Raw genomic sequence first — 14636 nt, forward strand, 5'->3', positions numbered from 1 at the left:
TTTACGTTACAGTACGTATGCCACATATTAAATATTATGCTAAAACAAAAACAATTATACACGTATTTTAGAGGTGATATAGAAAATTACGCAACTAGAACACAACTAACGTTAGATGTTTGAGTTTAATGTTTGGATTTGTGATTTGCTATGTGACAGTGACACAAATGTATAAATCAAATCGATATTGGAGCAATTGTAGTGAAAGAATAAAATAGCCGTACCAGTGCGGCATTTATAGAAATGTAATCTCATCAAATCCTCCATCCTGTTTTATTTGACAGGTATTGAACGCATCTTCAGTCCGGACCAGGGGGCGTAGGTTTGACCGGCTTCTCCGCGGCTCAGACACAATGAACCGTCAGACTGTGAGGGACACGCGTGTTGGCCCGGAGGCATTGGCACGGTTTTAGCACATTATTATTCTCATTTGTATCTTTTTTTTGGTTAACTTTTGTCTTTTTTATAAACTACCGACACGCTATATGGCTGTAACGAGGCTCAGCTGGAAACGGTTGGTTCGTCGAGTTTGATGAAAACGAGGTCAGGCTCAGACTACCGTTAGCCCCTCCTGGCGGAATCTTTTTCGTTTAAAAAAAAAAAAGAAGATAACTCCACCCAAACAAAGCAGATAACAATGTCGTTGACTGCTTCGTCTGATTATTTTGCTGCCGAGTGTCTCGTGTCGATATCCAGCGGTCCCGTCCTGCACAGACCCATCCCGCTCGCCCCCGCCAGTCTGCCGACCACCGTGGGCCCGCTCCCCGGGGAGCCCGAGGTGTCGTGCGAGGACAGGGAAGTGCGGGAGGCGCTGAGGCTGGAGGGGGCCAACATGATGGCGGTGGCCGGTATCCTCACCGACCTACACGGCAAGTTCCGCCCCATGTCGGCCTACTCGGAGAGCAGCAACTCCTCGTGTGGTGGGGAGAGCGGTTACACCACGTTGTCCGACCCCACCACCCCTACCATGACCCCCTCTGCTACCCCTGTCCCTGGACAGTTTAGGGGAGGATGCGTGGGGGCCCCACGGTCCCCGGTGAAGCGACACCAGTGCACTTTTGACGGATGCGACAGAGTTTACGGGAAATCGTCCCACCTGAAGGCACACATCCGGACACACACAGGTACGGAGACACAACAACAGTTTGGTTGCATCAGCGGTTCACATGTTGTGTAGCTGCTTAGCTAACCCCCAAATATATAAACATGGTCCCCGACTTCTGCGGTGTCGGTGACATGCAAACTCGTATTGTTATTACGGGACTAATCATGGGGAATATATGGGAAGTGTTGTGCTCTTCTTTGTGTGTTTTTTTTTAATTGTCTAATAGTGGTGGAAAATGCTTCCCCATTTACCCCCCGCTTGGTCCAATAACGTGGCCAAACAAAGAGGGAAAGACAGAAAAACTCTCCCCTCAGAGACTGTGACAAAGAAGTAAACTAACAAAAGAACTGGGCTGGACGTTAAAATCGGTGACGATGGTCTTCCTCCCGCTGCATTTGCATATGAAATGAACGTAAGACGAAACCTTAACGTCGAGAGCAGAGAGTTTATTGTCGGGCAAAGTTGGTCCTGTTGACGGCAGCAAGTGCTTGATGTTTTGACTGAAGCTGTGTTTCCCTCTCTGGGCATCAACTCCTTGTTGGCGTCTGCTAACGAGTTTAAAACGATTTTATTCTCTGCGATGTGTAAATTATTAATAAAACGTTGGAGGGAGAGCTGCGGAGGGTGCGTCCGATAATGGATGCGTTACCCCGATGTTCCGAATGAACACGTTTACATTTCTTTTTGCGTGTTTCGCTGAGGAAAAACACCGAATGTGTAGCTGCACTTCACCTCTTCCACCGTGCATTGCCACGATGTAAGAGACTGATGTGGTTGGGAGTAGATCCACCTGTCAGAATGAAAACAGAGCTGAAACGTGCACGTGAAATAAATCGGTGTGTGCAGGGTCAGTGAGCAGGCGCAAACGGATTAACGACAGGAAACTGCGATGGAAACGCCCACAAAGAACTCTGCAACAACAACGTGGCCTGGCTTTGTGATCTTGAAAATGGCACCGAGCATCCTACTCGCTTATCCTGGTTTTGCTCATGTTGCCTGCAGGAGATTAAGGCTAGTAGTGGCTTAGCAAAACTAATCTGGAGAATCCAAAACCCAGATATGTTTTGTCACGTATTTAACAATGAAGAGAGTATTTGTCTACACACCATATTTCATAGAAGTAATGCAGGTAGTAGATTTGTGACCCTAATTGCTATTAAATGTTTGCTCCAGGGATGTAATCACACATTTCTTAATAATATTTTATCCAGGAGGACATTTGTTCAATTAAAATATAGTAAACAAACCTAAATAAATGCACAATCGATAAATTAATCAAAAATTCAATTAAAATGAGAAGAAAATTAATAAAATCTTAGTTTGATAATTGGTTATTTCAATTATTTAATTACAATTATTTGCAATCTTTGCCTAATTTAGTATCAATTATGAGAATTTGCTGCTTTTCTTTGTGCTCTGTGATAGTAAATCATATAATTTGAGGGTTTGAACTGAATGTAAAATCTGCTATTTGAAGACCTTGTGCTTTAGACATTTTAAAGACCCAATGATTAATCAATGTCTCTAGTATTTTGCAGATTATCGATGATGGAAGTCATACATATACCGGCTGCTAGTTCACCGATGTACTGCATTGGTGCAACACTTGTTAGTTCTTCATAGTTGTGCAGAATGGGAATAAGTGATTGTCTCCCATCCCATGTGTCAGCAACATATTTTAGTCATCCAAAAAAATGTAATGCGTGCTTGTTTTGCAAAGTCAAAGGTGTGATGAAGTACATGTTGGTAAATGGTTCTCCCCTCTGTTCTCTGCCTCCGCGCTGCAGGTGAGAGGCCTTTCCCGTGCACCTGGCCTGACTGCGAAAAGAAGTTTGCCCGCTCCGACGAGCTCGCCCGCCACACCCGCACCCACACGGGGGAAAAACGCTTTCTGTGCCCACTATGCGACAAGCGCTTCATGCGCAGCGACCACCTGATCAAGCACGCCCGTCGCCATCCTGACTTCCAGCCCTCCATGTTGGGCCGCAACAAGGGCGCCTCCTCCTCTCCCAGCCCAGTCATGCACCATTAGAATGGTTTGGGGGGGGGGTCCTAGCATGAGCACAGCAGGTCACATTGGTTTCAAGTTAACCAGCTACAATCAGATCCACTGATTAGGGTTTAGCATTGCTGTGTTGGACTCAAAAAATGCACATAACACACACATACACAACACACACACACGCAGAGCTGGATGCGAGGTTGAAGCAGCTTCATCCCGCCATCAACATAGACGAGTCATGTGACCACTATCCACCGGATCAACATAACTAGGGTTGGGTATCTAGAATGCTCCAAATCCATAAAAGGTGGGGATTCGTTAAGAAATGTGCTTTTCGATTCCACGTATCGTTTCCTGAAATCTAAGTTTGGACCTATGCACTTAATTTGCATTGCCGGTTACGCGTGTATCAAAGTACGTGTATAATGTTTACAATATGACGGACTGGAGCTCGCTTTTAAACGTGCGGCGACGCTTCAGACAAGACCGCAGTGAGGCACTGAAATGTAATCACTGCATGACGATACATACATGCATGCAAGGCGACAAAGACTGTCTAATATGCCGACACATTTACTACAGAATGGTTTAAGAATTAAACATTTTAGATGTCCTGTATCATGACAATTAAATCAAATGGAACAATTTTATAGATCACATGACCAGATGAGACCGTCACTTTTTGTTTTTAATCCACTCAATTCAATACAGGGAAAATCAAGGTACTTCATCACATTGATGCAAAATTGTAAAACTAACTATACCATAAAGCAGTCATGCTCATTGATTGCCTCACGTTGCCTAAAACAACAATATTAATGCCTCAGAGAGCAAAATCAAATGTAAAACCATTCAACTTGGCCCAACAGAGATTATTTATATATTTTTCTGTTTTTAACCAAAAACAAATCGCTAAATCCGTTGTCATGTATTACTTGTATATGGCAGCCTAAACCTTATGAAAATAAATGTGTTTTTTTACTTTGGACATACTTTGGTCTCTTTTCTTACTCAGGATTCGATTAAAAAAGGAATCATTAAGCAGATTTGAATCGATAAACCCAACCCTAACAATAACTCAAACTCACAACTTGCAGGGATTTTTCACATGTTCTGTAACAGTCTTTGCGTTCATCAGAAGCCAAACCTCTTGTTTTCTTGTGGTTCATCTGTAGATTATTGTGCTCTTCAGCACCATTTATTTACCACGAGTAACACAAGCTTGTGATGTTAGGTAGCGAGGCGGTGACTAGAAGCCTTTTAGATGTATTTGTTTTTAGCTTTGCTCATTCCATATAAACGTTTTAGTCGTGACATATTCCTTCATTTTTTTTGTATTGCTTTGGTAACCATCATTGAGTCAATTATGTAATCTTCTCTTTACATCCAGTTTAACTAATGATCACATGTTGATTTTGCCAGAAAGTAGATCAAATTGTATCGGAGCTGTTTGCACGCCATCCTTAAGATCAGTTATCACTCATGAAATGCTGGCACATAATACACAGTAGTATGGTGTCTAATACTGATGCAACTGTATATAAGCTTTTAATGTAGATAAATGGTAATGCTACTAGCGGCAGAATTAATGTGTGATGAATTGTAGTCCTTATATTAGGGGTAATGGTATACTCTTGATAGGATGGCATTGCCTGTGAGCGTCTGTTTGTGTATTTTTATTTACATTTTTGTTAGCGACAGAACTGGCAAAAGTGTATGCTATGATGTCAAAAATATTTTTTGGGGCTAAAAGATGACACCAGTTGAGCTTGACTTTCAGCCTGCTGCCTTCAAAGTAAAAGTCTTCATCCTGCTCATCAGGGGTGTGAAGCCCGATGTACCAGGTGTTTCTGTGTGGTTTGAGTTTCAGCAGCAAAATAACCAGAAGTCTAACACATGGCGTTGGGAAAAAAACAAACAAAAATGCTCAAAAACTAATACCGGTACTATGCTCCCATTTGGTGAGGTGCACATTTTGATTTGTCAAAGCAGCAAAAGCACAGGTGCAACTAATCTAAATAATACGTGAATGATGACTATTCTATGAAGGCGTGTCATTGAACCAGCAGGCACGCGTGAACAGGATACAGTGTTATTATTGGTTACATCTGTGTTTGACAAGTCAAAATATCCAATGGCATGTTGGCGAAACAGTGAAGAACCTGTTCAGTCCATTCAATAATCAGCCATGTATTTCAGGAAAAACAACATTCATCAGCAAACCTCAAGTAATTTAGAGATTTCAAATCTATTCAATGACTTATCTGGCAGGTCTGATTATAGAGAGAATCTTTTTTTAATTAGTTTTCTATGTTTCCACACTGTTTGTCCAGCGCATGGACATATTCCTTTATCTCAGTGAACAACACTTAAAGCCTTAAACTATGTCATAACTACTTCGCACCATGTTTACAGTTGGATGCTTGTATACATGCCCTCATGTGGGCTCATCACAGATGCTCATTATGCAATATGGCACTTTTCCTCACAGGTGTGTTTGGCTGAATAGTGTGATTGCTTGCACTGTGGAACTAATGTGTTGCTAACCGATGGTTTGTAAAAACGCCTTTTTTGTCCAAGTGCTTTAGAAAACGTGATACAATAAGTTAGTGGTAGTTTATTTTGTTTGTGTGTGTGTGGCGTAGGCATCCAGACCATCTCTCGTTATGGAATATGTATTTTTATTTTCTATATCGATCTTTCAACTTCGTCTCCTCCACATTCAGACTTCAGACGTCTTCCTCATCCATGTGTCAAACCACCTTCACCACTTCACTGTTGATCTCATTTTCATGGGAGTTGTGCTCATTGGCGTGAATGCGATACTTTGAAATTTTGTACACATTTCTTCTTCAGAAATTTGATCTGTTGACTGTTCACGGTTGCTGCTGGCAGTAACCACGAACACATGGACTGTTTAATAACTAAGGAACACAACATACCTCACTCATTATTTTTTCTTTACAAAATCCATCCAAACCGTCTTTCAGAAAGTCCTCAACAGCTATCGAACTTTGGATTTCAGAAATTAGTTTTTAATCAGCTAGATTGTCTGCTATGTTCCTTATCTTGTCTTTATATGCAACATCACTACTACCTGTATAGCAGCAGAATTTCATTCTTCCTGCCTCAATGAACTTCTGTTAATAGTCAGTAGCAAATGAATCTCTGGGATAAATCGAGCCCCTGTCATGAAAGCCCAGCAGGAGTCTTGGTTGTGGAGGGAGAGGCTCTCTGCTGCCTCGGGCAGAGGCTTAAAAGGGTTATTAAAAATGTAAAGAACAAATATCTGTAAACTGTCACTTCACTGCAGATTTCAATTGAAAGAGCTCAGTCCAAATCCTTCTGTTCATATCACTGAATGTGGCTTGATGGCAGACGAGCGTTGTCCACTTTGGATTTGATTATTTGCGGCCTTGCTGAGAAAAGATGCGATGATTTCGCTCGTCACCACACAAATTCAGATATGCACATTGTACAACAAGTTTTTTAAATTGATGCCTAATTTTTACATTAATGTAATTTTGGAAAACTTGTCAACGCTTTAGTTAAGGTAAAGAGGAGGAACTGTGGAACTAGATAACTGCTGCAGCAAGTTGTTTTGATATTTATATTCTCAGGTGTCTTACATTTTGAGCATTGGCGTTTCAATAGTTCCTGTGCAACACCTAAGTACAAGCATGTTCTTCTTTTGTTGTGCTGATTAATTTATTCCAAGAAAGTGTGGGGTTTAAATATTCTTTTCATTACTCATTTTGTGATATGGAACAGTGCTAATATACAATGGTTCCATTGTTTGCTTGACATGAAAATACCTGTGCTTTTTTTAAGGAATTAAAACATTTAAGTTGATTTTTGTGTCTTTTTCTTCGGCTCATTGAAGAGTTGCAGTTACAAATAACAATCGGCCTAGATAAGATCTAAACAGAAATGAGTTTATTTGATGAGTGAAAGGTCATATTTCTTAAATAAAGGAAACGTGGTGTCACCATCGTTGACCGACGTGACATCTTGTCCCAGTAATGCATGGAAGGCAATATTAGTGGCAGAAGCGTTGTACTATTTTATCCAAGTCCAAAGTTTGTATTCATACTGTGGACTCATTCAAACATAAAACATTATAACATGATAATGGGGATGTGTTTTATGACAACTTCCATCTTGTTAGTATGTGAGCAAGAGAATGTCATGATAACATGGAACGTTATGTGGAAAAGTTAGAATGAGAAACTTTCTTAACTAGAAACTGTAGACACAAAAATGCAGTTAAAAAACAGGTGTATTTATGGACTTGTATCTTTTAAACTGAGTTTGATGTTGAATAGTTATTACATGGAATATATTCACCCTGAAGACATTGTACTTTTGGAAAGACGCACTACAATGTGCCAGTCTTCATCTCGACGTGTTCTTGATGTGTGGAAGCAGCTGCTCTGGGGCCGCACAGCTCTAGGGGCCCCAAAAGCTCCAAACCAATTTGAATGAAGATTGGTTGAAATATGCCACCATATAATAAACCACCAGAGCCCAATAGCAACTGAGATGACTAGTAAGGCTTGGAGAAAGTCTTTTTTTTTACTAATAGGTAGTTTTTATGCCGTCATTTCACTTTTATACACAAGTTTTTCAAATGAACACGTAAAATCTGCTCCATCTTAGAACAACTGTTCACATGGCATAGAGAGGAGGAGGAGGAGGAGCGTTTAGGGGCCCAGTTGCTAATTTGTGCCCCTGGGCCCCCCTGAGGATCTTAAACTGGCCATGCTGGGTAATATGACATCCCCTCAGAGTTCATCTCTGTTTCCACTGACAGAGAGAGGAGCCACAAGTAGAGACTCTTCTTTCTCAGTTTCACCATCTCTGTTCCAGTCTGTTTCCACGGCCTCGTCGGCGATGGTGGAGGTGTCTGTGTCTCTGACGTAGAGGTATAGGAACTCATCAACAGGCCGCATTTTGTTCAGAAGGTTTCGCTTGCAGGAGCTTCTGGGCCCCCGTTCAGTGACAGGACGTAACCCAAGGTCCAGTAGGAGTAACCTGGGTACACGAGGTTACTGACTCCCTTCACCCAGCGCTCCGGCTTCTTCTCCTGCAGCCGCTCACGGCCTACATAACTTTATGAGCACAGAAACGCGAGTGACAGGTCTGTGGTGCTTTGAATATGAGTATGCAAGGTACAAGCGATGGAAAATGTGTATAAAACTTGTAACAGCCCCGGGGTGGTCAGGGGTGTTACTGGACAATATGCAATACTTATAAAGACACGGAGACGTAAAGACGTGGCAATGAAATACTTTACTGGGATATTGGGAACGACACAGCAGCCACACAGCCAATACAAGTCCGTTAAGCAAGAGAAGGGTCTAGGTGCAGTTCCGGGGTCTGATACACAAGGCGCAATTCTCGTACGGTCCAGGGATGGGGCAGGGGCGTCGTTCTCCTCCAAGCAGGGGTCAGTAGCCGGGGGCAATCCAGTGGGGGTAGTCTTCCGTTCCAGGGTCGTTGGCTAAGTAGTCTCACAATCTCTCACCGTCTTGAATGGTTTCACCTAAGTTACTTCCCCCGACTTCACATCTTCCTTCTCCTTTTATCTCCGCCCATGAAGCTCCCCTGGCCGGCTCTCTCAGGTGTGCCTGGTTGCGCTGATTGCCTGCTGGCACTAAGGGGGCGTGTGCAAAGTGCAATCCATTTCTCTCTGGTAGTCTGTAATACCTTCCTGCCATCACTACTCCCTGGGCTCGCCCACCCCGGCTGCCACACACCCCCCCCCTTAAATCTGACCTGGGGGGAGGACTGCTCCAGGAACACCAGGCGTCCCTGCGGGACAAGGCATCGGCGTTTCCGTGAGCGGCACCGGATCTGTGGACGACAGAGAAGGCATAGGGCTGCAGAGACAGAAACCAGCGGGTGACCCGGGCGTTATTTTCTTTATTTCTTGACATCCATACCAATGGGGCATGGTCGGTGACCAGAGTGAACTTTCGTCCCAATAAGTAGTATTTGAGCTCGCCCAGGGCCCACTTGATGGCTAGGCATTCTTTTTCCACTGTGGAATATTTCTGTTCCCTGGGCAAGAGTTTTCTGCTGATGTATGTTATCGGGTGTTCCTCACCATTTTGTACTTGGGCCAGGACGGCGCCTACCCCGGTCTCTGATGCGTCGGTCTGGACCACCAACGGTTTCTCAAAGTCCGGGGTCACCAACACTGGTTCTGAACACAGCACCCTCTTGAGGTTCTCGAAGGCCTCCTCTGTCTCTGCTGTCCACTGGATCCGCTCTGGCAGCCGGTTTCCTGTTAGGTCCGTCAGGGGAGCTGCAAGGGAGGAAAAGTGGGGGACAAATCGCCTGTAATAGCTCGCCAGTCCAATAAATGCCCTTACTTGTTTCTTGGTGCGGGGGCGGGGCCATTCCCGGATCGCCTCGACCTTCCCTACCTGGGGCTTGACGCAACCTCGCCCAATGGTGTACCCCAGGTAATCCGCATCTCGGAGGCCGAGGCGACACTTTTTGGGGTTAGCTGTTAGCCCCGCTCCCCTCAGGGCTCGGAGCACGGCGTCGACCCGACGCAGGTGGGTCCCCCACTCCTCCCCATGTACGACGATGTCGTCTAGGTACGCCGCGGCATACTCTCGGTGGGGCCGAAGGACTTGGTCCATCAGCCTCTGGTAGGTAGGTGGGGCCCCGTGGAGACCGAAGGGGAGCCGTTTGTACTGGTACAGCCCCTCGGGGGTGGCGAAGGCTGTCTTCTCTCGGGCCTCGGGGGCCAAGGCCACTTGCCAGTAGCCCTTCGTGAGGTCCAGGGTGGTAATGAATCTGGCACTCCCTACCCGTTCGATCATCTCGTCCACTCGTGGCATCGGGTAGGCGTCGAATTTGGAGATCTGGTTGAGCTGGCGGAAGTCATTGCAGAACCTGACTGAGCCGTCAGGTTTGGGGACGAGGACGATGGGGCTACACCACTCGCTTCTGGAGGGCTCGATTATGTCCGCCTGCAACATTTTGCGTACCTCTGTCTCAATGGCGGTCCTCCTGGCTTCTGGCACCCGATACGGCCTGAGACGTACCTTCTTCCCAGGTTCGGTATGTATGTGATGGTGGATGAGGTCGGTGTACCCCGGCTCTGGGGAGAAGACGTCCCGGAATCGGTCCACTAGCTCGCGGAGGTCTTGCTTTTGGCTGGGGGTCAGCTGCTCTCCCATGGGGACCTCTACTGCCTCCGTCTTTCCTGTGGTGGGAGGGGAAGAGAGAGAGAGGGAAAATAGGGCCTCACGGGCCACCCATTTTTTTAGCAGGTTAATGTGATACACCTTTGTTGGATGTCGTCGCCCTGGTTGTCTTACCCTGTAGTTCACTTCTCCTATTTTTTCCATTATTTCATAGGGTCCATTCCACCGAGCCAGGAATTTGCACTCAGATGTGGGGACTAATACCAGGACTCGGTCCCCCGGGCTAAATTCTCTGGGCTGGGTTCCCCTATTGTAGACCCGGGCTTGGGCAGTCTGGGCCTCGGCCATGTGTTCTCGAACCATCGGCCAAATTGTTGCCATTCTCTCTCTTACCTCTTCCACGTGTTCCACCAGCGTACGGTGGGGTGATGGCTGGTGTTCCCAGGCCTCTTTGGCCAGGTCGAGGAGTCCCCGGGGCCGTCTTCCGTACAGCAGCTCGAAGGGGGAAAATCCCGTGGAGGCCTGGGGAACCTCCCGAATGGAGAACATGAGGAAAGGGAGCAGCTGATCCCAATTACGTCCGTCTGCCTCCATGGCTTTCCGGAGCATCCGTTTCAGGGTCTGATTAAACCTCTCTACTAGGCCGTCTGTCTGCGGGTGGTATACCGACGTTCTTAACTGGTTTACCTTCATTAGCCCGCACAGGTCCCTCATGATTCTTGACATGAAGGGGGTCCCCTGATCAGTCAAGATCTCGTCCGGGATGCCTACACGAGAAAATAACATCATTAATTCCCTGGCAATACCTTTGGTGGCCATGGTCCGAAGGGGAATGGCCTCTGGGTAGCGAGTGGCGTAATCCAGCACCACCAAGATGTACTGGAATCCCTTACTGGACCTTGGGAGGGGTCCCACCAAATCCATCGCAATCCTACTGAAGGGAATTGAAATAATGGGTAAGGGGATCAGCGGATTGCGATGGTGCGGCTGGGGGGCGACCCGCTGGCAGTCCGGACAGCTCCGGCAGTAGTCCTCCACCGTTTTTTTCACCCCGGGCCAGTAAAACCGGGCCTTGATTCTGTCCAGGGTTTTCTCCACCCCCAGGTGGGCCCCCAACAGGTGGGTGTGGGCCATCTGGAGCACCACCGACACAAAAGGGCGGGGCACCAATAACAACTCAAGGGGTGCCCCGTCCTTCATTACCACTTGATACAACAGATTAGCTTTAATGGCAAAGTGAGGGTAAATTAGTTGTCTTACCCCATCCATGGGTTTGCCGTCCACCACGGACACCTGTCGCAGGGCATTTTGGAGGTTGGCGTCCTCCAGCTGGGCGGTCCCGAAGCGTCCCGCTAGAGGGGCAGGCAGGGGTTGGTCCTCGGGGTTTAGTGGGAACAAATCAGCCCAGGCGTCCTCACTGGCCTGGCTGGGATCCCTTTCTTCGGGGGCTGGAAGAGGGTCCTCCTCCCTGGCTGGACGGATGGCGGCTTCCGCGGCCCGGACGGCGGCGCTGGCGGCGCCTTCTGAGAGGGGGGACGTGGAGCTCAGGGGGTCGGCCCCCTGGAACCCACACAACTTTCCTGGTGTGCGGTGTGGTTTTCGTGGTGGGGCTTTCTTCCCGTTGGCCAGGCCTCTCCATAGCCCCGGGAAGACAGTGGAGTCCCTTCCGATCAGGAGGTCCACCGGTAGGTCGGGTACCACCCCTGCCGGTCCGGTGCTCTTCCCCTGGGTGGTGTGAAGCTCTAGGATCGCGGTGGGGTAGTCTCTGGTCTCCCCGTGAATACAGGTGACTGATACGGTACTTTTCAGATAGGGTAGCTCGACGAAGTCGGGGCGGACGAGGGTGACGGCGCTGCCGGAGTCGACCAGGGCGGTCGCGTCATGCCCGTTCGCTCGTACTGGGGTGAGTGGGGCCAAATCGCCCTGTTGGGCCCAACAGGTGGTCAGTAGTCCACAGGGGTGACTAGTCTCGCTAGCTGTGGGCATGGGGGCGTCCCCCCGCTGTGGGCAGTTCCAGGCAATATGTCCCATCTCCCCACAGTCATAACACCTGCGGGTGTCGGGGTTTAACAGGGATCTGCGCTGGGGGGTTTCCACGGGAGGGGTCCTCATGGCCGGCTCTCGTGGGGAATCTCCATGTTTCAACAGTCGGGGCCGGGGGGATATTTCCATCTTGGGCGGTCTTCCCCCACGCACCAGAGCCTGCGCCGCTTGCCAGCCCTCCACTACCTCAGTCAGTTCCTCGAGACTGCGGGGATTTTTTTGTCCTGCCAATTTTTTTGCTTCAAACGGTAATGACCTCAGTAATTTATCCATGATTACCCGATCAAGGGGGGAAAAGGAGAGGGGCTCCGACATCAGCCAGGCGGTAGTGATCCGCGTGATATCATACAGTTGCGCCCTTGGAGAGAGGGTGGCATCATAATTCCACTCATGAAATCGCTGCGCTTTTGTCAGAAGAGTCACCCCGCTACGCTGAAGCACTTCCTCCTTCAGTGCTGCGTAGGTGACGGGTGAAATATTGGCTAGGTCTTGGTACGCCCGTTGCGCGGTGCCCGTCAAAAAAGGAGCGATCAAGTCTGCCCACCGTTCCTCGGGCCATTGTTCACGTTTTGCCGTGATTTCGAAAGTCAGAAGGAAAGCTTCCACTTCGTCACTGGCTGTTTGTTTGACCAGGAAGCGCGAGGGATTCACTCGCTCCAGTCGTTTCACTTCCTGTTGGTTGGTTTGCACCTCCATATATTTTTCCATTTGCTGGTGGTGTTGGTGCTGTGTTTGCTGTTGAAGTTGCAGCATTTGTACTTGCAGCTGCAGTGCCTCTTCGTGCCTCCTCTGAGTCTCCGCATTGCTGGCTATGAGACCTGCGAGAAGCTCCTGCACAGGGTTGGGCGCGGACATTTTGATGTCGATACGACGCGTAATATAAATATTAGATATTGTCCAGAAGCGGGTTAGAATGCCCACATTCTCCACCAATGTAACAGCCCCGGGGTGGTCAGGGGTGTTACTGGACAATATGCAATACTTATAAAGACACGGAGACGTAAAGACGTGGCAATGAAATACTTTACTGGGATATTGGGAACGACACAGCAGCCACACAGCCAATACAAGTCCGTTAAGCAAGAGAAGGGTCTAGGTGCAGTTCCGGGGTCTGATACACAAGGCGCAATTCTCGTACGGTCCAGGGATGGGGCAGGGGCGTCGTTCTCCTCCAAGCAGGGGTCAGTAGCCGGGGGCAATCCAGTGGGGGTAGTCTTCCGTTCCAGGGTCGTTGGCTAAGTAGTCTCACAATCTCTCACCGTCTTGAATGGTTTCACCTAAGTTACTTCCCCCGACTTCACATCTTCCTTCTCCTTTTATCTCCGCCCATGAAGCTCCCCTGGCCGGCTCTCTCAGGTGTGCCTGGTTGCGCTGATTGCCTGCTGGCACTAAGGGGGCGTGTGCAAAGTGCAATCCATTTCTCTCTGGTAGTCTGTAATACCTTCCTGCCATCACTACTCCCTGGGCTCGCCCACCCCGGCTGCCACAAACTGCACAAAGTGACTAACATGAGGTCCCATTCAAGGCCCACCCTGTGTACATTTCCCATGATAGTCACCAGCCTGCTGCAAAACCTGGGCTCAAGTCTCACATCATCCTCCAGCACAATCACTTGCAGCAGGTCCTGCTGCACCACCTAGGGGGAGACACGTAACAGCGGTCAGCTCTGAAGGACCTAAACCTCTTCATACTGTCGCTCTTCATCAAACTGCCACACCAGCTGCACTGCACGCAGCTGAGTCTATACAGAGCTACCTGTTTCCAGATGTTGTAGTGGCTGAGGAAGCAGCCGATCTTTCAAGGGGATTTGTTCGATCAGTTCAACATCTAACCGATGTGAAACAGTCAAATAAGAAGGGAAGAACAGGAAATGAGAGGCAGTGGGCTTTAACGGAGGAGTGAGGCATGTGTCAGGACTGTGAGAGCCAAAAGGACCAAATGCTCATTGGAACAAGAAAAAAAGAGAGCAAAGACTGAAGAAAGAGAGCCTCGAAATTCCTCCTGTTACTACGAATTGTCAATTTTATAGTCAACTAGCTCCTGCAGCAGAGCAGACAGATCACGTCTCAGAAGGTGGAATAAAGGCTTTTTGATTTTTTTGCAGGTTGCCAATGTCCACAAACTGAGGGACAGAGAAGAAACATGAATAGACGACAGAGTGATAGTGATTAACCAGATACCGTGATAATGGGTCATTCCTCTGAACAATAGGACATTTAATTCTCTCTGCCTCATGGTATTTTTCTGTCTCACCAGTATGTCGTCAGTCCAAAGTTGTCGTCTTTAACTTCATCACGTGGGTGAACCGAGAATTGGGCCATTG

At 47.7% G+C, this 14636-nt stretch overlaps 1 protein-coding gene across 1 annotated transcript; it reads left to right on the top strand.

Annotated features, from left to right (window-relative positions):
• Window positions 1–372: 372 nt before the first annotated feature.
• LOC306788852 (Krueppel-like factor 9) lies at window positions 373–6959 on the top strand. Its single transcript, XM_079284525.1, has 2 exons — window positions 373–1124; window positions 2893–6959. Exons 1-2 carry the CDS (start codon window positions 638–640, stop codon window positions 3135–3137), a joined length of 732 nt encoding a protein of 243 aa, XP_079140651.1. The 5' UTR covers window positions 373–637; the 3' UTR covers window positions 3138–6959.
• The last annotated feature ends 7677 nt before the right edge of the window (window positions 6960–14636 follow it).

This window comes from Melanostigma gelatinosum (genome assembly GCF_949748355.1).
Source record: "Melanostigma gelatinosum genome assembly, chromosome: 15".
Lineage (NCBI taxonomy): Eukaryota > Metazoa > Chordata > Actinopteri > Perciformes > Zoarcidae > Melanostigma > Melanostigma gelatinosum.

Bases quoted from the DNA above. Each gene is read 5' to 3' on its own strand.
- LOC306788852 (XM_079284525.1), top strand. From the start codon at position 638: ATGTCGTTGACTGCTTCGTCTGATTATTTTGCTGCCGAGTGTCTCGTG. The intron at 1,125-2,892 runs GTACGGAGACAC...TCCGCGCTGCAG, and splicing joins ACACATCCGGACACACACAG to GTGAGAGGCCTTTCCCGTGC.